The sequence below is a fragment of the Apostichopus japonicus genome, chromosome 12, assembly GCF_037975245.1.
Source record: "Apostichopus japonicus isolate 1M-3 chromosome 12, ASM3797524v1, whole genome shotgun sequence".
Taxonomy (NCBI): domain Eukaryota; kingdom Metazoa; phylum Echinodermata; class Holothuroidea; order Aspidochirotida; family Stichopodidae; genus Apostichopus; species Apostichopus japonicus.
Genome location: NC_092572.1, coordinates 3,001,912 through 3,024,149, shown reverse-complemented (window position 1 = coordinate 3,024,149; position 22,238 = coordinate 3,001,912). Strand labels below are relative to the sequence as shown.

Here is a 22,238-nt window from a genome sequence, read left to right as displayed (position 1 = left end):
CGATGTAATTTCATCAAATTAGGCTGCCAGGGTCTCCGATTTTGCTTCCCTCATGATTAGTGACTTCATATTTCTCGGCACAGTAAGCATGTTAACAATACCAATTTCGCGAATTAACGAATGTGCTGGACAGGGTCGGAAATAAGCGGGGGTGACGGGCGATTCGCCCTCGCAAGTGTTAAAAAAGCCCTCCTAAAGCACAATTACGAGTGCGAAAAAGAAAAGAGAAATATAAGAAAATCGACCTCGTTATATCAGGTGTCTGTGTAAAATTAATTGTGACATGCGTTTGCTTTAGCTACCTAGGTTTGCAGTTGCAGCGCGAATCGCGCAAACAGTTCTCACAATCCCTCATAAAATTTGTAGCAGTGAGGGAGGGTCGCGCACAATCACCGTACCGGGAACTTCCCGCAAAGTCACTGGCAAATTACGGCCTCGACGAAGCAATTTCAGTACCAGCGAATAACCTAAAATCCCCACAAATCTCCGACCACATGGTAGCCTTACTTCACACTAAGTCAACATGGAAATCTAACCTAGCCATCTGTTTATCCGCTCTAGTTGTGTCGCAAATAAAAAATAAAAATATCCATGGAAACTTCAATCTTCGACCACATGTTAGCCTAACAACCACACTAAGTCAATGGGAAATGTAGCCCAACCATCGGTTTGCAAAGAAACAACAATACTTTGCATAGCTTTTTTACATACTTTCCTTGCTGCTATCGTCGCGCATGGTACCCGAACACCACACGTAGTCAACGGGAAAATCTAGTCTAAGCATCTCTTTATTCGCTGAAATTGTGACGCAGTTAGCTAGAACTAAAATATCCATGAAATACTGCAACCTTCGACCACATGTTAGCATAACAACCATACTAAGTCAATGGGAAATGTAGCCTAACCATTGGTTTGCAAAAAAAAAAAATGCGTAGCTTAGTTTACAAATTTCATTTGCTGGAAATCGGCATTTGTTTGGAAGGTATGTGCTATATCTTAAAGAGGGAATGTTGTATTTTATTTGGAGTAGTTTCTAGTTGTTATTATTTCTTTACATCAATCTGGTAACATTCTAGAGTAATTTTAAGCAAGTTACGATGGTACAATTTGCTTTTCAGTTTGATTGGCCTAAGCTTACATTTTCTAATTGAACTTGAATGGAGTTAAATAGGTAACAAATAGGTATGTTTAACTTCCAAGTTCGTAACATTTCTATTTGTTCATAAACGGTATAATACTGAAAATAAGTACAAAATAATGTCGGAATGTAGGCAATATGTAATTAAAGTTTACACTTTGTAAAGATTGAAGATGGATGGTTTGTCTGAGATGCTTTTTGAGATGGATATTTTGAGTAACTATTCATAGCCAATTTCAAGCCATTAACAGGTGACATACACGTCCAGGTGGTTAGGCCATTCGCTTAGCACAGTGCTGACTAGGCAGGATGTCATATTTTCGTATTTTGGAAATTTGTACCGGTCGCGGAGTCCCTGCTACCGTGATTCAATTTCAGGCATAGTATATCATGATTACTAGTGCAGGATCATTGCGAAAAAATCATGGTTCGGAAGTTGTCATGTACAGTTCGTTGTGAATACTTCTAGGCCTATCTGTTTCTCATGAAAGCTAACACGTTATGTAACCGAGGGTGCAGTTGAGTTCATCAATATTATAGTTTAATTTTTCGTACGTTCAGTTGGAGGCTCATAATAGGGGATTGCGACGTATCTGACTCGACTGACGTACTAAAATGTCTGGCCGACTGCAGGCGCCAAGCTCGTACTGTACGCCTAATTTTTATTCCAAGGGTGGTAAAGGCCGAATCGGATTTTCAGGAATTTGCAAATGTGTTTGAAAGGATTTGATTCGCTCTTGGCCTTTGCCACCCTAGGCTCCATGACCCGAGTGTTAATAAAAAAATTGAGGAGAAAAAAAGAAAAATAGGACAGAAGAAAGGGGTGATTGGGAGGAGGCAATATCATTGACCAAACAGCTGTATATTGCCCCATTTTGCATCTAGAGACTTTTTAAATTGCAATTTTCCGGCAAAGGGGAGGGGGGCACCCCCTCCCCTTGACCCCTCCCCTATGTCCGCGTACAGACAGTCCCGCCTACTTTTCAACTTGACCCGCCTACTGCATTTCTTAACAAAAACCCTGACACGCCAACCTGAATACACAGGTTCCTTTGCTTTTAGCAAGGAACCAAAAAGGAGCATGTGTTAGGCATGTAAAGGGGCATACTGTTTGGAGGGGAAAGTCTGAAAAAGGAAATTCATTCCACCTAAAACTGTTATAGAACTGGCATAATTTGCCGATATGTATTATCTCGATCTGTAAGGAGTGTACACATATTCCAGCACATTTTATGTAATCTACAACTACGTAATGTACAAACACTGATACACAACTTCTTAGTAAAAAGGTTTCATTCATAAAATAGTTGGCGCAAAAACTAGTAGTGATCAGGTTGTTGAAAAACTGGCTTCGGCTTTCACTGTTGTACCTATATGGTGGCAGACTTCTATTAGAGTCTATATCCATACGCTCGATTGTTCTCCTACCTAAGGAATAGTGCTAAAAAGCAGCAGGAGAACATCTTTTTTGACCTGTTATCAATCATGATCTAGTTTGTTGTGGCTTGCATGTTGAAGAGCATGAATGAAGGTACATGTGGTGAGAAAATTGGGTCAATTGAGGCAATTTTAGAACCCTTAAGGCTTCCCAGGAGCAGCGTAGGAACATTGTTTACCACTGAGTGAAGAGGTTTGTTTACAAGTGACGAAAACTTCCGGCTCGGATAGCAGAAAATCTACATGGTCATGATACGGAAAATTGATGGTGCCATGAAAGGCCAACTTGTCAGCTATCCGTTGATGGGTAGCGTTTAGCTAGTTAAAACTTCTATCTAGACCACATTACTTTTAGGAATTAGGGTGTAAATCAATGGGGCTTTTAATGGGCGCATGCTACCATATGGAATGAATACTAAAACCTGGAGGTATATGAGCGTCGCGTACGGACAGACGTAGGCATCGACCATGCAGCTCTCAGCATTTTTGCCACAATGCTCATGTCAATATATTGCAGTTATATTGTTGTGACATTATTCTAAGAAGGTACTAACCAAAAAGACAGACGGCTTATTGTGATTCCTTGTCGGTTGAGATTATAATCCCAAGCTTTCGTCATTGTTGATTTAATTGACCAGCAAGGTTCTTCCAATGACTGTAGACCTACCTACTAAATATGTTCACTTGCCATGTTAACTAGCTATTTTAAGCAAAACTCGGCCCTCTAATAAATTTGCATAATATCACATTGAACATACACTAGATCTACCAACACCTTTACACAAAGTATGATTCAATTCTGAAAATGTTTACATTTGACCCTGTGACCTCACTAACATTCTCAAGGTGAGCACCAAAGTCAAAAGGGCTCTTCTGCTCACTATGGCACATATATGTACCAAGTATGACTTCAATCCAACTTGTCGTTGTTCAATTACCGTGTTTATAAGCTCTTTCAGTGAATATAAACTTAAGCACCGCCCCCAATAAATATGCATAATATCAACTTGAACACATGTCACCATGCACCCAATATCTATCAACACATTAATACGAAGTATAAATAAATTCTGACTTTTGGTTGCAGAGTTATTAGCTTTTGAAGATTTTTCGTTTGATTCCGTAACCTCATTATTATTCATGAGTTGAGCAACAAACTGGATAGGGTTCTTCTGCTTGGTATGGTGCATCTATGTACCAAGTATGGCTTCAATCAAACTTGCCATTGTTGAGTTATTGTGTTTACGAGCGAAGAGTGTCACACACACAAACACGCACAAGCAATCACCATCGTATAGATTCCTTGAGCCTTCGGCAAGGAATACAAATGATGGTTTTAAATATTACAGTTCTTGCAAGTTCCTTCCATACATACAAACATTGAGGAGTTGTTTGCTTGCACATCAGCTGTCTTCTGTGTACGTCACTGTACTGAGGTTTCAATGGCCTACCATTCATTGCAGGTTACTTGTGTGAATAGCATATGTGTAAGCCATAGCCTAACGTTAGTTTGAAGAATTGGGGCTAGTAATAATATCCTTCATGCTAGTGGATTATGATTGTCAAACGCCCGACGGGCTAGTTATAAATATAACCAAAAGTTTGACCCCTGCTACGCCCTTTGGAAAAGTTACTTTTCAAAGATTTTGGTTAATTTCTCTCGAGAACTAAAATGACCTTGGCCTCAGCTTCACTTTGACAATATTCCAACAAGATTAAAATAGTCTAATCTCCAGTTAGAAAAAAATACTATTTGTATACTATATGGGATATTGTACTTACACTAAATCTATTGTACTACAGGCCTATAAACATTACATCTTTATAAAGGATTTATCAATAGCACACCAGTTTCTACATTGTAAAAGCACTAACAAAAAATTACTAACTTGTTACATGAAATGTCACGCTGTCCATCAGCCCATCTGAGTCTGTACAATTACACTGAATAGTCTCATATTCTCTGTCTACAATTATACCAGATGGTGGATAGCAGACTACTGGGAGGTTCCCATCCACATCATCTTCACAGACTGGTGCATTGTAGCCATGTAGCACACCCTTCTTACCCATGTTATAGGAACTTACTGACTCTCTTTGAGATGTTTCAATTGATGGCCGAGAAGACGTTTTCTCTAAAGCAACAAGAAAGCAAGAAAGGAAGTATTTTTATACTTCATATATACTTCACTATAAATATATGTTATATATATATATATATATATATATATTGCATAGTTACTCAGCTGATATACTCATACTTGACACCTTTAGAAATAAAGTATAGATACAAATCAAAGATTACCTCCAAACTCCTAATTAGAATTCAATCCTTTCACTTATACTCATGCTGTTGAAAAGCAACATTAGATACCATTGTTTGTCATAAACTTTCATCTTGCTAACTAGGAAGATTGTCAGAAAATTACACGCTGTTCCTTTGGAAAAGTACTTTTTCAACGATGTTAGCTTACTTCTATTTGGAACTGAAATGACCTTGGCACATGTGCTCACTTTGACAATATTCCAACAAGTTCAACATAGTATAATATCCAGTAAGACAATCATTACTATTTTTGTTCTTCAAGGGATTTTCTACTGATACTCATACCTAACCTATTGTACTACAAGTCTATAAACATTACATCTTTACAAAGGACACTACCGATAGCCTACCAGTTTCTGCAATGAAAACACTATCAAAAAGTACTAACTTGTTACAGGAAATGTCACAGTGTCCATCAGCCCATCTGAGTCTGTACAATTACACTGAATAGTCTCATATTCTCTGTCAACAATTATACCAGACGGTGGAAAGCAGACTACTAGGAGGTTCCCATCCACATCATCTTCACAGACTGGAGCATTGTAGCCATGTAGCACACCCTTCTTACCCATGTTATAGGAACTTACTGACTCTCTTTGAGATGTTTCAATTGATGGCCGAGAAGACGTTTTCTCTAAAGCAACAAGAAAGCAAGAAAGGAAGTATTTTTATACTTCATATATACTTCACTATAAATATATGTTATATATATATATATATATATATATATATATATATATATATATATATATATATATATATATATATATATATATATATATATATATATATATATATATATATACGATTTTCATTTATATATATATATATATATATATATATATATATATATATATTGCATAGTTACTCAGCTGATATACTCATACTTGACACCTTTAGAAATAAAGTATAGATACAAATCAAAGATTACCTCCAAACTCCTAATTAGAATTCAATCCTTTCACTTATACTCATGCTGTTGAAAAGCAATATTAGATACCATTGTTTGTCATAAACTTTCATCTTGCTAACTAGGAAGATTGTCAGAAAATTACACGCTGTTCCTTTGGAAAAGTACTTTTTCAACGATGTTAGCTTACTTCTATTTGGAACTGAAATGACCTTGGCACATGTGCTCACTTTGACAATATTCCAACAAGTTCAACATAGTATAATATCCAGTAAGACAATCATTACTATTTTTGTTCTTCAAGGGATTTTCTACTGATACTCATACCTAACCTATTGTACTACAAGTCTATAAACATTACATCTTTACAAAGGACACTACCGATAGCCTACCAGTTTCTGCAATGAAAACACTATCAAAAAGTACTAACTTGTTACAGGAAATGTCACAGTGTCCATCAGCCCATCTGAGTCTGTACAATTACACTGAATAGTCTCATATTCTCTGTCAACAATTATACCAGACGGTGGAAAGCAGACTACTAGGAGGTTCCCATCCACATCATCTTCACAGACTGGAGCATTGTAGCCATGTAGCACACCCTTCTTACCCATGTTATAGGAACTTACTGACTCTCTTTGAGATGTTTCAATTGATGGCCGAGAAGACGTTTTCTCTAAAGCAACAAGAAAGCAAGAAAGGAAGTATTTTTATACTTCATATATACTTCACTATAAATATATGTTATATATATATATATATATATATATATATATATATATATATATATATATATATATATATATATATATATACGATTTTCATTTATATATATATATATATATATATATATATATATTGCATAGTTACTCAGCTGATATACTCATACTTGACACCTTTAGAAATAAAGTATAGATACAAATCAAAGATTACCTCCAAACTCCTAATTAGAATTCAATCCTTTCACTTATACTCATGCTGTTGAAAAGCAATATTAGATACCATTGTTTGTCATAAACTTTCATCTTGCTAACTAGGAAGATTGTCAGAAAATTACACGCTGTTCCTTTGGAAAAGTACTTTTTCAACGATGTTAGCTTACTTCTATTTGGAACTGAAATGACCTTGGCACATGTGCTCACTTTGACAATATTCCAACAAGTTCAACATAGTATAATATCCAGTAAGACAATCATTACTATTTTTGTTCTTCAAGGGATTTTCTACTGATACTCATACCTAACCTATTGTACTACAAGTCTATAAACATTACATCTTTACAAAGGACACTACCGATAGCCTACCAGTTTCTGCAATGAAAACACTATCAAAAAGTACTAACTTGTTACAGGAAATGTCACAGTGTCCATCAGCCCATCTGAGTCTGTACAATTACACTGAATAGTCTCATATTCTCTGTCAACAATTATACCAGACGGTGGAAAGCAGACTACTAGGAGGTTCCCATCCACATCATCTTCACAGACTGGAGCATTGTAGCCATGTAGCACACCCTTCTTACCCATGTTATAGGAACTTACTGACTCTCTTTGAGATGTTTCAATTGATGGCCGAGAAGACGTTTTCTCTAAAGCAACAAGAAAGCAAGAAAGGAAGTATTTTTATACTTCATATATACTTCACTATAAATATATGTTATATATATATATATATATATATATATATATATATATATATATATATATATATATATATATATATATATATATATATATATATATATACGATTTTCATTTATATATATATATATATATATATATATATATATATATATTGCATAGTTACTCAGCTGATATACTCATACTTGACACCTTTAGAAATAAAGTATAGATACAAATCAAAGATTACCTCCAAACTCCTAATTAGAATTCAATCCTTTCACTTATACTCATGCTGTTGAAAAGCAATATTAGATACCATTGTTTGTCATAAACTTTCATCTTGCTAACTAGGAAGATTGTCAGAAAATTACACGCTGTTCCTTTGGAAAGGTACTTTTTCAACGATGTTAGCTTTACTTCTATTTGGAACTGAAATGACCTTGGCACATGTGCTCACTTTGACAATATTCCAACAAGTTCAACATAGTATAATATCCAGTAAGACAATCATTACTATTTTTGTTCTTCAAGGGATTTTCTACTGATACTCATACCTAACCTATTGTACTACAAGTCTATAAACATTACATCTTTACAAAGGACACTACCGATAGCCTACCAGTTTCTGCAATGAAAACACTATCAAAAAGTACTAACTTGTTACAGGAAATGTCACAGTGTCCATCAGCCCATCTGAGTCTGTACAATTACACTGAATAGTCTCATATTCTCTGTCAACAATTATACCAGACGGTGGAAAGCAGACTACTAGGAGGTTCCCATCCACATCATCTTCACAGACTGGAGCATTGTAGCCATGTAGCACACCCTTCTTACCCATGTTATAGGAACTTACTGACTCTCTTTGAGATGTTTCAATTGATGGCCGAGAAGACGTTTTCTCTAAAGCAACAAGAAAGCAAGAAAGGAAGTATTTTTATACTTCATATATACTTCACTATAAATATATGTTATATATATATATATATATATATTGCATAGTTACTCAGCTGATATACTCATACTTGACACCTTTAGAAATAAAGTATAGATACAAATCAAAGATTACCTCCAAACTCCTAATTAGAATTCAATCCTTTCACTTATACTCATGCTGTTGAAAAGCAACATTAGATACCATTGTTTGTCATCAACTTTCATCTTGCTAACTAGGAAGATTGTCAGAAAATTACACGCTGTTCCTTTGGAAAAGTACTTTTTCAACGATGTTAGCTTACTTCTATTTGGAACTGAAATGACCTTGGCACATGTGCTCACTTTGACAATATTCCAACAAGTTCAACATAGTATAATATCCAGTAAGACAATCATTACTATTTTTGTTCTTCAAGGGATTTTCTTCTGATACTCATACCTAACCTATTGTACTACAAGTCTATAAACATTACATCTTTACAAAGGACACTACCGATAGCCTACCAGTTTCTGCAATGAAAACACTATCAAAAAGTACTAACTTGTTACAGGAAATGTCACAGTGTCCATCAGCCCATCTGAGTCTGTACAATTACACTGAATAGTCTCATATTCTCTGTCAACAATTATACCAGACGGTGGAAAGCAGACTACTAGGAGGTTCCCATCCACATCATCTTCACAGACTGGAGCATTGTAGCCATGTAGCACACCCTTCTTACCCATGTTATAGGAACTTACTGACTCTCTTTGAGATGTTTCAATTGATGGCCGAGAAGACGTTTTCTCTAAAGCAACAGGAAAGCAAGAAAGGAAGTATTTTTATACTTCATATATACTTCACTATAAATATATGTTATATATATATATATATATATATATATATATATATATATATATATATATATATATATATATATATATATATATATATATATTGCATAGTTACTCAGCTGATATACTCATACTTGACACCTTTAGAAATAAAGTATAGATACAAATCAAAGATTACCTCCAAACTCCTAATTAGAATTCAATCCTTTCACTTATACTCATGCTGTTGAAAAGCAATATTAGATACCATTGTTTGTCATCAACTTTCATCTTGCTAACTAGGAAGATTGTCAGAAAATTACACGCTGTTCCTTTGGAAAAGTACTTTTTCAACGATGTTAGCTTACTTCTATTTGGAACTGAAATGACCTTGGCACATGTGCTCACTTTGACAATATTCCAACAAGTTCAACATAGTATAATATCCAGTAAGACAATCATTACTATTTTTGTTCTTCAAGGGATTTTCTACTGATACTCATACCTAACCTATTGTACTACAAGTCTATAAACATTACATCTTTACAAAGGACACTACCGATAGCCTACCAGTTTCTGCAATGAAAACACTATCAAAAAGTACTAACTTGTTACAGGAAATGTCACAGTGTCCATCAGCCCATCTGAGTCTGTACAATTACACTGAATAGTCTCATATTCTCTGTCAACAATTATACCAGACGGTGGAAAGCAGACTACTAGGAGGTTCCCATCCACATCATCTTCACAGACTGGAGCATTGTAGCCATGTAGCACACCCTTCTTACCCATGTTATAGGAACTTACTGACTCTCTTTGAGATGTTTCAATTGATGGCCGAGAAGACGTTTTCTCTAAAGCAACAAGAAAGCAAGAAAGGAAGTATTTTTATACTTCATATATACTTCACTATAAATATATGTTATATATAAATATATATATATATATATATATATATATTGCATAGTTACTCAGCTGATATACTCATACTTGACACCTTTAGAAATAAAGTATAGATACAAATCAAAGATTACCTCCAAACTCCTAATTAGAATTCAATCCTTTCACTTATACTCATGCTGTTGAAAAGCAGTATTAGATACCATTGTTTGTCATAAACTTTCATCTTGCTAACTAGGAAGATTGTCAGAAAATTACACGCTGTTCCTTTGGAAAAGTACTTTTTCAACGATGTTAGCTTACTTCTATTTGGAACTGAAATGACCTTGGCACATGTGCTCACTTTGACAATATTCCAACAAGTTCAACATAGTATAATATCCAGTAAGACAATCATTACTATTTTTGTTCTTCAAGGGATTTTCTACTGATACTCATACCTAACCTATTGTACTACAAGTCTATAAACATTACATCTTTACAAAGGACACTACCGATAGCCTACCAGTTTCTGCAATGAAAACACTATCAAAAAGTACTAACTTGTTACAGGAAATGTCACAGTGTCCATCAGCCCATCTGAGTCTGTACAATTACACTGAATAGTCTCATATTCTCTGTCAACAATTATACCAGACGGTGGAAAGCAGACTACTAGGAGGTTCCCATCCACATCATCTTCACAGACTGGTGCATTGTAGCCATGTAGCACACCCTTCTTACCCATGTTATAGGAACTTACTGACTCTCTTTGAGATGTTTCAATTGATGGCCGAGAAGACGTTTTCTCTAAAGCAACAAGAAAGCAAGAAAGGAAGTATTTTTATACTTCATATATACTTCACTATAAATATATGTTATATATATATATATATATATATATATTGCATAGTTACTCAGCTGATATACTCATACTTGACACCTTTAGAAATAAAGTATAGATACAAATCAAAGATTACCTCCAAACTCCTAATTAGAATTCAATCCTTTCACTTATACTCATGCTGTTGAAAAGCAATATTAGATACCATTGTTTGTCATCAACTTTCATCTTGCTAACTAGGAAGATTGTCAGAAAATTACACGCTGTTCCTTTGGAAAAGTACTTTTTCAACGATGTTAGCTTACTTCTATTTGGAACTGAAATGACCTTGGCACATGTGCTCACTTTGACAATATTCCAACAAGTTCAACATAGTATAATATCCAGTAAGACAATCATTACTATTTTTGTTCTTCAAGGGATTTTCTACTGATACTCATACCTAACCTATTGTACTACAAGTCTATAAACATTACATCTTTACAAAGGACACTACCGATAGCCTACCAGTTTCTGCAATGAAAACACTATCAAAAAGTACTAACTTGTTACAGGAAATGTCACAGTGTCCATCAGCCCATCTGAGTCTGTACAATTACACTGAATAGTCTCATATTCTCTGTCAACAATTATACCAGACGGTGGATAGCAGACTACTAGGAGGTTCCCATCCACATCATCTTCACAGACTGGAGCATTGTAGCCATGTAGCACACCCTTCTTACCCATGTTATAGGAACTTACTGACTCTCTGTGAGGTGTTTCAATTGATGGGGGAGACGTCGTTTTCTCTAAAGCAACAAGAAAGAAAAGCAACTATCCACACATAGTTCTCTGTTTCACTAACAAAAAGTGGCTGTGGTGCTCTCATTATGAAATCCTCATATGGAGAATGAGTTTCACCTCAAATTCTTTATAAAATGAAAGAATGTACTCCACTATCATATAAAATGAGACTGACAAGAGCCTGTTAAAACTAAAAGACAAGAGTAAGACATGTATCTGTTTGAAAGTATTTATCATGAAAATGCATACAAATTTAACATCCAGTGTACTACAAACCTTTTGACAAAACTGAGAGCCTGTGATCCAAATAATTGTTGTACCCATATTCATCTCCTCTAAGGAACAGGAACAGTAAAAACTTCCAGAGTCCATACACATATCTATAGTTACAAAATGAACTCCTCAGCAAATATCTGATTATAGTCACTGGCAAATTACGGCCTCGACGAAGCAATTTCAGTACCAGCGAATAACCTAAAATCCCCACAAATCTCCGACCACATGGTAGCCTTACTTCACACTAAGTCAACATGGAAATCTTACCTAGCCATCTGTTTATCCGCTCTAGTTGTGTCGCAAATAAAAAATAAAAATATCCATGGAAACTTCAATCTTCGACCACATGTTAGCCTAACAACCACACTAAGTCAATGGGAAATGTAGCCCAACCATCGGTTTGCAAAAAAACAACAATACTTTGCATAGCTTTTTTACATACTTTCCTTGCTGCTATCGTCGCGCATGGTACCCGAACACCACACGTAGTCAACGGGAAAATCTAGTCTAAGCATCTCTTTATTCGCTGAAATTGTGACGCAGTTAGCTAGAACTAAAATATCCATGAAATACTGCAACCTTCGACCACATGTTAGCATAACAACCATACTAAGTCAATGGGAAATGTAGCCTAACCATTGGTTTGCAAAAAAAAAAAAAATGCGTAGCTTAGTTTACAAATTTCATTTGCTGGAAATCGGCATTTGTTTGGAAGGTATGTGCTATATCTTAAAGAGGGAATGTTGTATTTTATTTGGAGTAGTTTCTAGTTGTTATTATTTCTTTACATCAATCTGGTAACATTCTAGAGTAATTTTAAGCAAGTTACGATGGTACAATTTGCTTTTCAGTTTGATTGGCCTAAGCTTACATTTTCTAATTGAACTTGAATGGAGTTAAATAGGTAACAAATAGGTATGTTTAACTTCCAAGTTCGTAACATTTCTATTTGTTCATAAACGGTATAATACTGAAAATAAGTACAAAATAATGTCGGAATGTAGGCAATATGTAATTAAAGTTTACACTTTGTAAAGATTGAAGATGGATGGTTTGTCTGAGATGCTTTTTGAGATGGATATTTTGAGTAACTATTCATAGCCAATTTCAAGCCATTAACAGGTGACATACACGTCCAGGTGGTTAGGCCATTCGCTTAGCACAGTGCTGACTAGGCAGGATGTCATATTTTCGTATTTTGGAAATTTGTACCGGTCGCGGAGTCCCTGCTACCGTGATTCAATTTCAGGCATAGTATATCATGATTACTAGTGCAGGATCATTGCGAAAAAATCATGGTTCGGAAGTTGTCATGTACAGTTCGTTGTGAATACTTCTAGGCCTATCTGTTTCTCATGAAAGCTAACACGTTATGTAACCGAGGGTGCAGTTGAGTTCATCAATATTATAGTTTAATTTTTCGTACGTTCAGTTGGAGGCTCATAATAGGGGATTGCGACGTATCTGACTCGACTGACGTACTAAAATGTCTGGCCGACTGCAGGCGCCAAGCTCGTACTGTACGCCTAATTTTTATTCCAAGGGTGGTAAAGGCCGAATCGGATTTTCAGGAATTTGCAAATGTGTTTGAAAGGATTTGATTCGCTCTTGGCCTTTGCCACCCTAGGCTCCATGACCCGAGTGTTAATAAAAAAAATGAGGAGAAAAAAAGAAAAATAGGACAGAAGAAAGGGGTGATTGGGAGGGGGCAATATCATTGACCAAACAGCTGTATATTGCCCCATTTTGCAATTTTCCGGCAAAGGGGAGGGGGGCATCCCCTCCCCTTAGACCCCTCCCCTATGTCCGCGTACAGACAGTCCCGCCTACTTTTCAACTTGACCCGCCTACTGCATTTCTTAACAAAAACCCTGACACGCCAACCTGAATACACAGGTTCCTTTGCTATTAGCAAGGAACCAAAAAGGAGCATGTGTTAGGCATGTAAAGGGGCATACTGTTTGGAGGGGAAAGTCTGAAAAAGGAAATTCATTCCACCTAAAACTGTTATAGAACTGGCATAATTTGCCGATATGTATTATCTCGATCTGTAAGGAGTGTACACATATTCCAGCACATTTTATGTAATCTACAACTACGTAATGTACAAACACTGATACACAACTTCTTAGTAAAAAGGTTTCATTCATAAAATAGTTGGCGCAAAAACTAGTAGTGATCAGGTTGTTGAAAAACTGGCTTCGGCTTTCACTGTTGTACCTATATGGTGGCAGACTTCTATTAGAGTCTATATCCATACGCTCGATTGTTCTCCTACCTAAGGAATAGTGCTAAAAAGCAGCAGGAGAACATCTTTTTTGACCTGTTATCAATCATGATCTAGTTTGTTGTGGCTTGCATGTTGAAGAGCATGAATGAAGGTACATGTGGTGAGAAAATTGGGTCAATTGAGGCAATTTTAGAACCCTTAAGGCTTCCCAGGAGCAGCGTAGGAACATTGTTTACCACTGAGTGAAGAGGTTTGTTTACAAGTGACGAACTTCCGGCTCGGATCGCAGAAAATCTACATGGTCATGATACGGAAAATTGATGGTGCCATGAAAGGCCAACTTGTCAGCTATCCGTTGATGGGTAGCGTTTAGCTAGTTAAAACTTCTATCTAGACCACATTACTTTTAGGAATTAGGGTGTAAATCAATGGGGCTTTTAATGGGCGCATGCTACCATATGGAATGAATACTAAAACCTGGAGGTATATGAGCGTCGCGTACGGACAGACGTAGGCATCGACCATGCAGCTCTCAGCATTTTTGCCACAATGCTCATGTCAATATATTGCAGTTATATTGTTGTGACATTATTCTAAGAAGGTACTAACCAAAAAGACAGACGGCTTATTGTGATTCCTTGTCGGTTGAGATTATAATCCCAAGCTTTCGTCATTGTTGATTTAATTGACCAGCAAGGTTCTTCCAATGACTGTAGACCTACCTACTAAATATGTTCACTTGCCATGTTAACAAGCTATTTTAAGCAAAACTCGGCCCTCTAATAAATTTGCATAATATCACATTGAACATACACTAGATCTACCAACACCTTTACACAAAGTATGATTCAATTCTGAAAATGTTTACATTTGACCCTGTGACCTCACTAACATTCTCAAGGTGAGCACCAAAGTCAAAAGGGCTCTTCTGCTCACTATGGCACATATATGTACCAAGTATGACTTCAATCCAACTTGTCGTTGTTCAATTACCGTGTTTATAAGCTCTTTCAGTGAATATAAACTTAAGCACCGCCCCCAATAAATATGCATAATATCAACTTGAACACATGTCACCATGCACCCAATATCTATCAACACATTAATACGAAGTATAAATAAATTCTGACTTTTGGTTGCAGAGTTATTAGCTTTTGAAGATTTTTCGTTTGATTCCGTAACCTCATTATTATTCATGAGTTGAGCAACAAACTGGATAGGGTTCTTCTGCTTGGTATGGTGCATCTATGTACCAAGTATGGCTTCAATCAAACTTGCCATTGTTGAGTTATTGTGTTTACGAGCGAAGAGTGTCACACACACAAACACGCACAAGCAATCACCATCGTATAGATTCCTTGAGCCTTCGGCAAGGAATACAAATGATGGTTTTAAATATTACAGTTCTTGCAAGTTCCTTCCATACATACAAACATTGAGGAGTTGTTTGCTTGCACATCAGCTGTCTTCTGTGTACGTCACTGTACTGAGGTTTCAATGGCCTACCATTCATTGCAGGTTACTTGTGTGAATAGCATATGTGTAAGCCATAGCCTAACGTTAGTTTGAAGAATTGGGGCTAGTAATAATATCCTTCATGCTAGTGGATTATGATTGTCAAACGCCCGACGGGCTAGTTATAAATATAACCAAAAGTTTGACCCCTGCTACGCCCTTTGGAAAAGTTACTTTTCAAAGATTTTGGTTAATTTCTCTCGAGAACTAAAATGACCTTGGCCTCAGCTTCACTTTGACAATATTCCAACAAGATTAAAATAGTCTAATCTCCAGTTAGAAAAAAATACTATTTGAATACTATATGGGATATTGTACTTACACTAAATCTATTGAACTACAGGCCTATAAACATTACATCTTTATAAAGGATTTATCAATAGCACACCAGTTTCTACATTGTAAAAGCACTAACAAAAAATTACTAACTTGTTACATGAAATGTCACGCTGTCCATCAGCCCATCTGAGTCTGTACAATTACACTGAATAGTCTCATATTCTCTGTCTACAATTATACCAGACGGTGGATAGCAGACTACTGGGAGGTTCCCATCCACATCATCTTCACAGACTGGTGCATTGTAGCCATGTAGCACACCCTTCTTACCCATGTTATAGGAACTTACTGACTCTCTTTGAGATGTTTCAATTGATGGCCGAGAAGACGTTTTCTCTAAAGCAACAAGAAAGCAAGAAAGGAAGTATTTTTATACTTCATATATACTTCACTATAAATATATGTTATATATATATATATATATATATATATATATATATATATATATATATATTGCATAGTTACTCAGCTGATATACTCATACTTGACACCTTTAGAAATAAAGTATAGATACAAATCAAAGATTACCTCCAAACTCCTAATTAGAATTCAATCCTTTCACTTATACTCATGCTGTTGAAAAGCAATATTAGATACCATTGTTTGTCATAAACTTTCATCTTGCTAACTAGGAAGATTGTCAGAAAATTACACGCTGTTCCTTTGGAAAAGTACTTTTTCAACGATGTTAGCTTACTTCTATTTGGAACTGAAATGACCTTGGCACATGTGCTCACTTTGACAATATTCCAACAAGTTCAACATAGTATAATATCCAGTAAGACAATCATTACTATTTTTGTTCTTCAAGGGATTTTCTACTGATACTCATACCTAACCTATTGTACTACAAGTCTATAAACATTACATCTTTACAAAGGACACTACCGATAGCCTACCAGTTTCTGCAATGAAAACACTATCAAAAAGTACTAACTTGTTACAGGAAATGTCACAGTGTCCATCAGCCCATCTGAGTCTGTACAATTACACTGAATAGTCTCATATTCTCTGTCAACAATTATACCAGACGGTGGATAGCAGACTACTAGGAGGTTCCCATCCACATCATCTTCACAGACTGGAGCATTGTAGCCATGTAGCACACCCTTCTTACCCATGTTATAGGAACTTACTGACTCTCTGTGAGGTGTTTCAATTGATGGGGGAGACGTCGTTTTCTCTAAAGCAACAAGAAAGAAAAGCAACTATCCACACATAGTTCTCTGTTTCACTAACAAAAAGTGGCTGTGGTGCTCTCATTATGAAATCCTCATATGGAGAATGAGTTTCACCTCAAATTCTTTATAAAATGAAAGAATGTACTCCACTATCATATAAAATGAGACTGACAAGAGCCTGTTAAAACTAAAAGACAAGAGTAAGACATGTATCTGTTTGAAAGTATTTATCATGAAAATGCATACAAATTTAACATCCAGTGTACTACAAACCTTTTGACAAAACTGAGAGCCTGTGATCCAAATAATTGTTGTACCCATATTCATCTCCTCTAAGGAACAGGAACAGTAAAAACTTCCAGAGTCCATACACATATCTATAGTTACAAAATGAACTCCTCAGCAAATATCTGATTATATTTGTCGAGCCATGCCCTTTTGGCATAGCTGGCCTGCCTTAGAATCTAACTCCACCGGAACTGGTCAAACCCTTCCGTTCAGATTGGGAGACCCTTCAGGGCGTGGGGTAGCTTTGAAATCTATTGTTCTAAGACATTATGTTACTTTCACAAGTTAACAAAACACCTGCAAGAATTCCATTTATCTTTTAAATACGTTTTTGCCTGCTTTTGCAGCAATTGAAGTTGTTACTTTAATAGCTCTATGAGGTAATTATAATTTCTCTTCTTTTTATATCTTTTAAGCAAACAAAGGTTCTTTTATTCATGATATAGATTAGATTTTGTTACTCTCGATCAAGTTCAAAGTCACGGTTGGCCCTATTTGTACTGTATACACCATTACAATGGTAGGCTACTGCCTGAGTAGTATAGCCTAGGCTTAACTTTTCAGCATATATCGTAGCTTTTCAATCCAATATTTCTTTACAATGCTGAGTTAAGATTTCGTAATTAATAGTATAAGTGCTTTTCCAGTACCTTTAATCTACCTTTATCATAATTTTATGTCTCCATACTTAATGATCTCAGTGGTTCCAAAAATCGTAATTTACGTACGTCACATGAACACATTGTATTGTAGCCTTATCATGGGACCTTAAGTCACAGTAAATATTTTTGCATAGCGCTCTCATTTAGCAAAGTAATTGTATTTAATATGGCCGCGCCCATGAGTCATTATAGATCTTAGCTCATGTTCGTAATGTCAATGTGAACTTGAGGTTGAGTTGTTTTTATTGACATGTTATTAATTTGTACTGAGAGGTTGTTTCAACTTAATGTTGGATACTTCTCTTGTGTTTCAAAAGAGATTAATTTCTTGTACTGGGAAATACGTACACCTTTTTAATTATAAGTTTGGAAAGTTAGCTACCATGCAATCATTTTTATTAGAGCCATTTTGATAGGTTATAAGTTGAGGATAAATGGTTATAAGGGGAATAACCGACAAACAAATGGTTATTTGGAGAATAACCGGCATTTGTTTTTGCTTTGCCATAAATTAGTTTCAAGTTAATTCCTAATCGGAATTGTGAACTTAGATAATGTGCACTCTGTACATGGTCACATGACCACACGTAGTTAAAGGAGCCGTCCCTGCATTTAATTATTAAAGGAGTACTTAAAATTCCTAATTAACTTTTATAGGAGTATTCTCATTTCAGTGTAACCGTCCCTAAGTTTTACTTGCATTTATTTAAGTGTCTTACTTAATTGTTTGCCATGCTGCTCCTTATTCTTGTAATGTTAAGATTTTCACTTTATCTTATTTGTAAATGGCTTTTACTTATGAGACATTGTTTTCCTTTCCTTTTTACGTAGAGCTCGGTGTCAGAGAACACGCTAGCAGATTTAATACACATGGACTAGAAAACAAAAACCGTCATATCTATTCCATTCTTGTGGTCACCGGCAGAGACCCGGAGCTCCCATCACCCCACCCCCCAGGAATGTCACCACCGAACATCTTTTCTCCCGGCGTTACATATTGATCACACACAAAGAGATTGAACAACATTGTTGTTCACTAGCAAGGCGTTAATGAGAGCTACTGTACATAATATATTATCACAACCTAATAAAATATGACAGCGACAGTGTACAAGAATTGACTCAACAGTCACTTGAAATCAAACCTCAAACTGTCCTAGATTTAGACAACCGTAGTTAGTTATTTATCGTGGAATGAATACTTCCTGTGACTACAAACCTTTTAACAAAACTGAGAGCCTGTGATCAGAATAATAGTTGTACCCATCTTCATCTCCTCTAAGGCAACGGTAATATCTGTCACCATCTTCCTTGCTAACAGACTCCAGTTGGATACTGCCATTGGCGTATAGAGTACAATTGATGATTCTGTCATCGCAGTCAGGATGTCCGTCTCTCACATCATATGCTAAGTCTACAGTAGTATCTTTTGATATAGCTTCCCATTTAAGGTTACCTTCTTCCACTTCAGTCTGTAACCCACAATCTATTATTGCATCTTCCCCTTCTTTAACAACTGTGGTGCGAAACCCCTGTGCCTGAACAAATGACCCTGCATGATGGAGAAAAAATATGACAACACTAATTGCCTACACAAAACGTTATCATAACATTTTTTAAAGAGCCTCTAAAATGTTTTTAGATCGTTAAATGAGGTGTTATAAAAACGTCGGCATAACGTTTTTATGAGATATTAATGTTATATTAATGTTTTAAAGAAAAAATGTTTTGAAATAATAGCCTGAAAACGTTTTTGTGACATTTTTATTGCACCACAAATAACGTTATCAAAACAAAAGACCAAACGTTTCAATAACATTTTAAAAACCTTTGTGTTTGCTAGCAAGATTAGCATGTTGATATGATATTTTAAAGTGCAACAGAGTTGGTAAATTATAATTTTAAAATACACTTGTTTCTAAAAATTTCTAAAATGGTTACATGCCTGTTTTATGACTACAGCCTGAAATAGCAGACAGCTAGTTTTGTATGACTGACAGACTGTAATAGTAATGCTTGAACATTACAGGACAAGTACATAGTTTTTTTTAAATTGTTCAAATACAATATCTTAGATCACAAGTTCACAACAGTTTGACCATTTTCCTCTTTATAACATTTCAGCGCAGCAACAGCAAAATTAAACATTCGTGTCAATGCACTGATACAAATTGAACTACACAGCAAATATCTGATTTTGGTCACACACACAGATTGCACATCGATGTTGGTCACTAACAAGGCAATAATGTAAGCTACATAACTATCACAATCTAATCGAATATGACAGCTACAGTGTGCATGAATGAACTAACATTCACTTGAAATCAAACACTTAGTCAAACCTCAAACTGTCCTAGATTTAGACATCTGTTTGTTAGTATTTATATATCGTGGAATGCATACAACCAGTGACTACAAACCTTTTGACAAAACTGAGAGCCTGTGATCAGAATAATAGTTGTACCCATCTGCATCTCCTCTAAGGCAACGGTAATGTCTGGCACCATCTTCCTTGCTGACAGACCCCAGTTGGATACTACCATTGGCGTGAAGAGTACAATTGATGATTCTGTCATCGCAGTCAGGATGTCCGTCTCTCACATCATATGCTAAGACTACAGGGATACCATTAGTCATGGTTTCCCATCTCAGGTATCCTTCTTCCACAGTAGTCTGTAAACCACATTCTATTATTGCATCTTCCCCTTCCTCTACAACTGTAGTACTGAACCCATGTGCCTGAACAAATGACCCTGCATATTTGAGAAAAAAAATCAACATTTAACAACACTAAGTACCTTACAGTATTTGCATGTTGATAAGATAATCTAACGTGCAACATAATTTGTATTTAAATTTTGTTTCTAAAAACTTCTACAATGACTACATATCTGTTGCCTACAGCCTGAAAAATTAGACAGCTAGCTTTGTATGATTGATAGGTCTACTGTTATAGTAATGATTGCATATAACAGGAAAAGCACACAGTTTTGTAAATTGTTTTCATGCAAAACCTGAGATCACCACCGTTTGACCATTTCTCTCTTTGTAACATTCAGAGCAGCAACAGGTCAAAATGAAACATCCTGAGTCCATGAACAGATGTAGTTACATCGTAAACTACTGCAAACATCTGATTATACTGATCACACACATAGAGATTGCACAACGATGTTGTTCACTGACAAGGCAATAATGCTCTACATAACTATCAAAACCTAATGAAATATAACTGCCACAGAGAGTACAGAATGATCCAACAGTCACTCAAAATCAAACACTGCTGCCAAGTCTGAAAATGTCCTATTTTCAAGTAAAATAACCATAGTGGTTGCTTCTGGTAGCCCATGGATCTAAAGACAATATCAAATGTTTAGCAGCTAAGTAAACTATATACTGTTCACAATACATTTAAGAGTACTTCACTCACATATAATAATCCAGTATATCTCCCACATCATTCTGGGATGGGCCCACATTAATCTGTTAATCTGAAATGTAACAAAAATATCATACAGTATAAACTCTACAGAAGATTATTATGTGCAACCCTAGCTGCACAACCTCGGCAGCAGGACAGGCACTTGCGAACACCAAATAACATACGAAAAGTATACATTGCAGGCAGATCACATCGATGGGCAATGGCTCTATTGGTGTACCAGTAATATGGAATACATATTAACACAGTCAAAGCAAGGAAACTGTCTCAACATGTGTGCATGGGAGTTAACGTGTAATTCTGGTAAATTCATACTAACTGACTGAACTGATAAACCCGAAAGCCAGTGGACTTATTGCGATTCCTCAATGGCAAATTTAGATCATAACTCCAAGCTTTCGTCATTGTTGCCTAAATTGATCAGCAAGGTTCTTTCACTGTGTCACGTAAGTGGATGCAAAATTCCTGGTGTTGATATGCTTCACTGTGTGCATTGGAGCACCTGTATCGCATATAACGAGTAACTAAATTCCGGGTTTCTCGGCTCCTTATTGTTGGTATGTTTCACAGAGATATATCGGAATACCTGGGCTTACAGATTGTGAGAGCCG

General features: G+C 36.0%; 1 protein-coding gene across 7 annotated transcripts in view; it reads right to left on the bottom strand.

Moving 5' to 3' along the window:
• LOC139976782 (uncharacterized) overlaps positions 1-22,238 on the bottom strand; it is a 162,177-nt gene that overhangs the window by 17,297 nt on the left and 122,642 nt on the right. For 5 of the 7 annotated variants that reach the window (XM_071985543.1, XM_071985548.1, XM_071985549.1 and 2 more), the window contains exons 2-15: positions 21,616-21,676; positions 20,606-20,938; positions 19,402-19,734; positions 16,989-17,234; positions 16,142-16,387; positions 11,451-11,696; positions 10,626-10,871; positions 9,791-10,036; positions 8,912-9,157; positions 8,091-8,336; positions 7,154-7,399; positions 6,242-6,487; positions 5,290-5,535; positions 4,465-4,710 (exon numbers count right to left, since the gene is read on the bottom strand). In XM_071985543.1, coding sequence (XP_071841644.1) covers positions 4,465-4,710; positions 5,290-5,535; positions 6,242-6,487; positions 7,154-7,399; positions 8,091-8,336; positions 8,912-9,157; positions 9,791-10,036; positions 10,626-10,871; positions 11,451-11,696; positions 16,142-16,387; positions 16,989-17,234; positions 19,402-19,734; positions 20,606-20,938; positions 21,616-21,664 — 3,421 coding nt within the window. In that variant the 5' untranslated portion in view covers positions 21,665-21,676. Of the gene's footprint in view, positions 1-4,464; positions 4,711-5,289; positions 5,536-6,241; positions 6,488-7,153; positions 7,400-8,090; positions 8,337-8,911; positions 9,158-9,790; positions 10,037-10,625; positions 10,872-11,450; positions 11,697-16,141; positions 16,388-16,988; positions 17,235-19,401; positions 19,735-20,605; positions 20,939-21,615; positions 21,679-22,238 lie in introns of all 7 variants that reach the window. The other 2 variants (XM_071985545.1, XM_071985546.1) reach the window with 1 other exon arrangement.